The sequence below is a fragment of the Patiria miniata genome, unplaced genomic scaffold (assembly GCF_015706575.1).
Source record: "Patiria miniata isolate m_02_andy unplaced genomic scaffold, ASM1570657v1 HiC_scaffold_5, whole genome shotgun sequence".
Lineage (NCBI taxonomy): Eukaryota > Metazoa > Echinodermata > Asteroidea > Valvatida > Asterinidae > Patiria > Patiria miniata.
Window position 1 is genome coordinate 34,809,025 of NW_024037072.1, and position 5,464 is coordinate 34,814,488.

The following is a 5,464-nucleotide window of genomic DNA, read 5'->3' on the forward strand; positions in this document are numbered from 1 at the left end:
AGCAAAACGAAAACAATTCACACACACACCCCCACATCCCTATATGGTTTGTTTTCGTTTTGCTGAAACACACTGAATTTTTTTGTGATCCGTGGACAGAACCTTAAAACGGTGGTTGTGTTTAAAATTCCGTAACTTGAAAAGTAAATAAGTGATTTGAATGATTCTTGTACTAAAAGAAAGCTTATGAATTGGGCTTTTATATCCTATATTTTAAAAATGCTGCATGCAGACCTTCCCTGAAACAACAATCCCAACATTTGGGTTTTGGTTTTTTTTTTACTCACCCTGTACAATGAAATAAGCAATGTTGGACACTGCTGTAGCTCTCCAACCTCACAGTAACATAGGACTTCACAGCCTCATCCAGTGTAGCATGTATCTTGCACACCCCTCAACCACCTCATGAGGTAAGAAGCAGTCAACATGACTGCCGAGCATACCAGTATTGTGTTGCACACCCGGGCCGTGCGAGCCTCAGTCTGGGTGGCAGCTCTCCGCTGGCGTCTCCTCAGATACAACTCGGTACAGTCGCTCAGCTTCATTTCCAGCTGCTATTATGGGAGGAGGGATGGAAGTATAACATCAGAATTTAATCCATAGCTCATCATTCAAAGGAGTTCCCTCAGACTACATCATGAACTTGAACTTGACCTAGTGTTCTTTACAGTGCATGGAAGTGAATTGTAGGGGACAGCGGGGTAAAACGGAGCCTCGGGTCAAACGGAACCCCTTGATATCTCAATGCTTCACCTCAAGTCCTTTTAACAATTAATTTGGAAAATATTGGCCTGATAAGTTCACGGATTGCCCTTTTTTTTTAACCTACCCGACATGTTTTATCTCAGAGAAAACGAATAAATGTATGCCTTTACTTATTGCATACTTCAGATCGAGAGCCAAATTCTCACTTCTTTTGTAGCATAGAACATGCATTATAAAACCAAATGGGGAGCATGTATAGCTTTAATCTTAATTACCTTACACCTTCAGGCCATGCTTACTGAACTGGGAAGTTTGATTCACCTGCAATCCCTGTTTGTCGTGGCTTACGCGTTGCAGATTATTTCAAAGTCATGTTCATAGCATAGGTCTGACACCTAATGATGCTTTGTTTACATTTGCGCTTTCCTATGTGGTAGACGGTCCCTACTTCGTCTGGAGTCCCGACTTCGTTCCCATAGGAAAGTGCATATAACAAAGCCATTACGTCATTAGGTCTTAGGGTTGCAACCCTGTATTAAAATTCTCATAGACACCAGTGCTAAATGCCCATACTCCAAAATTCTTTTTAAAACACTCAGAACTGTCGAATATAGAAAAATATTATTTTGAGGGTATAAGTTTTATTCATGTCTTGAGCTCGGCGGCTGGATTTAGGTCTATAGTATTATGTTTTCCCGGTCAATTTCATAAGATGTTCATTCACTTCTGAAAATCGGTCATTCAGCTTCGTCTGAATTTGAGAATCGCTCTGAACACGCGTTTCATTTTCGCTACCAGAGCATTCGATTCCATTTCAGTTCAATCAATAAGTGATTGAGCAGCACCTTGCGTTTATGCTACAAGACTTCTTTTTCGCTTTTAGAGGGCGATTTCAAACATTAACCATTCTATTTCACTTTTAGTTTAATGTTCTGTGATAATCTGCTATTTTGAATGAGAAAAACGTAATTTTGATTGCACATTCACGAAATTGTATTCCAGAATTCTGCGCGAAAAGGTATGCTTCCGTAAATGAATGCACAGGTAATTAACGTAATTGGCCGTCTGTTTCTCAAAACCGAATGCACAGACAATGAAAACATTGAACTTTCGTTGAATTAAAATGGGATTAAAGACATGCATTCAAATTCAGACGAAAATGAATTACCGATTTTCAGAAGTGAATGAACGTTTCAGGAAATTGGCCGGGAAAACCTATATTAACACAAAAATGGTTTACTTGTGCCTATCCAAGCAATACTTAAACCATTGCCCTCCTGACTCGTCCTCGACGCATAAGGCATATAAAGATGCGTAATTCATTACGTCGTTTAATTGAAGTCTTTTCTTTAAAGTCTGATCTTTGTGGACATTTTTGGAATTGTTTGAAGGACAAAACTAACAAAAACAACTTAATGTCACGTGCTATGTCTTTCGGGAGGCGCTAGATAACCGTCAGACGCATCCCTGATATGAAAGACATAATATAAAGGGTGTATCAAAAAAAGGTAATCCAAAAAAAAAGGGTTAGTTTGTATAAAAGTAATGAACTTTAGATATATCAATATAGTTTATTTCATAACTTCATAATGAAAACATATAAAGTACGTAACTTAATAGATAAACAAAACATAACAGTAAATGACAAAGATAAGTAACAAAGATAAATGCAAAGCAGAGAAGTTATAAGGAAGTTGTAAGAAGTCCAAGGACTTATGATGTCAACGTTGCTCGATCTTAAAGGGTAGTTCATTGGCTTTCCATCGATACCTTATTTGCATCTCTTCAGTCATGCATGGATGACTGAGCACCATTGATTTCAAAACAAAGGCCGAAAAACCTCTTTTGCCAAGTGGTGAGTTAAGCTGTCCACAGAATGCGCTGTCGTTATGGAAAGTGCGTTAAAAAGGGTATGCTGGAGATGTTGCTGCTTAACATGGTACATGTTGTCCATAATAATTAATCATTCCAAAGATTTTGTTTTTCATCACAAACTATAGAAATCCAACTTTAAAAAAATCGCTTGCAATGAACATATAACCAGAAGCATGACAAGTTGGGCCGACGCCAAAGCTATATATGTTTTGAGTGCATTCATGCATAAAACACTTATTAATTTAATGAGTGAACAAAAAAAAATCAAATTATTGATTTCATCATAAAACATGATATTCCATTGATGCTCAAACGCTTTCAACATGTCTTTCTCCGCCATTCAACACATAATCAACTGCAAGTGCGTACTTTCTGGACAGCTCAATTCACCACTGAGTCAAGGCAAACTTGAAAAAAGTAGGTGCTTGGCCTTGTGATGATAAACAAAATCTATACGGAACGATCAATCATTCATGGACAACATTATTATGTACCGTTTTTTTGCACCAACATCTCTAACATACCCCCTTTAGCGCACTGTCCACCTCAACAGCGCGATCACCCGACAGCTGAATTGACCACTTAAATTCAGCAAACTTGGAAACAGGGGTTTGTGGCCTTTGTTTTGAAATCCATGGTGCTTGCTCATCCGTGATTGAAGAGATGCAAATAAGGTATCAATGCAAAACTAATGAAATACCTTTTAAGATGGAGAGACATAATTTTTTCAAGTTCACAACTGGCATATTAGCCAATTGTTTTTTTTATTATAGGATCATTTGCATTTATCCCAAAAGTAACCTATCGAATTATTATCAAAAAGCTTGAACATTAATTCTTCTTTGGATGTTGATTGGAAAAACGAGCAAATGCATAAAAAGCAAATGGTTCCACAATATACTTTTAAAGTACAACATTTGCTTTTGCTGCAATTTTCAGAAATAAATGGATTTGGAGGATTAGGCCAAAAAAAGCTCCGGTTTCTGGTATGCGCGCTCGTCGCCGTAGCCATGCGCGTCGGCAAAATGAAAAAGTTTTTTTTTTCAATGAAAGATGATGTCTCAAAACCGCCAAACTCACTGGTTTGACTGGAATCCTGCTGCTGCACAATTTTAACGTGTTTTTAGATGGGGTTACGATCGAGTATAAGCATTATATGGCCTCTCTGGACTCCCATATATTTGCACTAAATTTAGTTGGGCACCATTTGCAGTCATCAGCCGACATTTGAAGCAAAAAAAAACAGGTAAAAAAAAAACAAAAAACGCGTCGCCGCACCACTTTTTGGGCAAGCTCCATACCAGAAACCGGAGACCTTTTTTTTTGGCCTTAGAATGCTATAGGAAATATTGTTAAACTGACTTGTTTCACATTTTGGGCTTGTAGATGTTGGAAAAACCAAGAAAACCAATCATGTTCTTGGAGTCCGGTTCCCTGACCCCACTTAAGATGAAACGGAGCAATTTGTAGACTTTGGGGAATTGTAAGGTTAGAGAATCAGTCTAGCAGGCTTGTATCTCTTCACAGGTGTGTGATCAGTTGCGAAGAAAATGCGAAATAACTAAATATGAAAACTTAGGAGCAGTTTTTGAAACTAAGCCAGTTTTCTCCAACGCTGGTCGGCCGACCAGCGTTGGAAAAATACATTTTTACTTGAAAATGTCAGCACACCAGGAGCCACAATTTTACAGGACGCTTTAGACTGTCATTCCCTAACAATCCAGTAAGGTATTTCGTGATAATTTGATCATTTCGTTTTGTTTTTTTCGTATGCAAATGTTGTATCTTCCCTTTAAAACTTTATTTGTGACGGTACAAGATATATGAGTATCTCACCCTGAGTCTATCCTGCAATGCAAGGATGCCTTCCTTGATGTCTCTCTCTGCAAGCACCTTGGCTGTAATCTCGTCTAGTGTCTGTTCAGCCGTCACTGGCTCCGTGCCTGCTTTGCCATTATTTGCGGTACTCTCGGCAGAACACGTCTCCTTCATGCAAGTACCAAATTATATTGCCTTAATATATCAAGATTGTGTAAAAGTGTACAACACGTACATGTATATGCCTACACGGACTGCACCCCATCGCAAATTAAAATACGAGGAAAATCATATTCCTGTAATTATCATGTGAATTAAAGGTAATTGAATTGATTTCATTGTCCATTATTGCAATGTGCATGCTATAATTATTTCCGCAGGTTTAAAACCACTTTCTTAAAGTGGTACTAATACTAAATACTATTGGTTTTCACATGTAGTTTGTACTTCGTAGTACTACAGACAATACAAAGTAGTAAGTACAGACATGATGCACAACCTTCGGCAAGTACAATATTGTACATAATATTTTATAAATCATCAGATACCGTAATTAAGGCCACAGATTTAATCGACGAGTTGTCTTAAAATAATTAATGTGCTCTTAGCCAATCACGAAAAACAAACAGAGTACATTTGTATATGTTTATTTATCACATATCCAAAGCAAGCGAAACTCACCATGTTTACAACCGCATAGTCGCACACGAAGAAGAGAGGTCAACAGTTCTTTTGCCCAGTTAAACAATAAGCTATAGGCCTACAGACGAAATTTCTGTAACTATAAATCTCTTCACACATAGTACATTCAACGAGGCGGGGTTAATACAATAAGGTGGTGTGGTGCAATTGATATTTCGGAGAAATGAGCCCACGAAGTGAGAAAAACTATGACAATTCTAGGTCTTTACTGATCGACTCCGCAGTGCCAGCAATGATGTCACGCGTATGCATGGTGTGAATTTCACCAACTGCACACACGGTTTGAATTTTTAATCCTGCTTGCAAAACAAAACAAAATGGCTTGGTTAATTAATGTCTCGGCGGGGTGTTTGGATGGCCTTTA

General features: G+C 38.1%; 1 protein-coding gene across 1 annotated transcript; it reads right to left on the reverse strand.

Annotated features, from left to right (window-relative positions):
- Positions 1-273: 273 nt before the first annotated feature.
- LOC119741075 lies at positions 274-4,583 on the reverse strand. Its single transcript, XM_038216729.1, has 2 exons — positions 4,417-4,583; positions 274-554 (listed from the first exon to the last, which is right to left on the reverse strand). The coding sequence occupies exons 1-2, from the start codon at positions 4,570-4,572 to the stop codon at positions 363-365; spliced, it is 348 nt and encodes a 115-aa protein (XP_038072657.1). The 5' UTR covers positions 4,573-4,583; the 3' UTR covers positions 274-362.
- Positions 4,584-5,464: the final 881 nt, after the last annotated feature.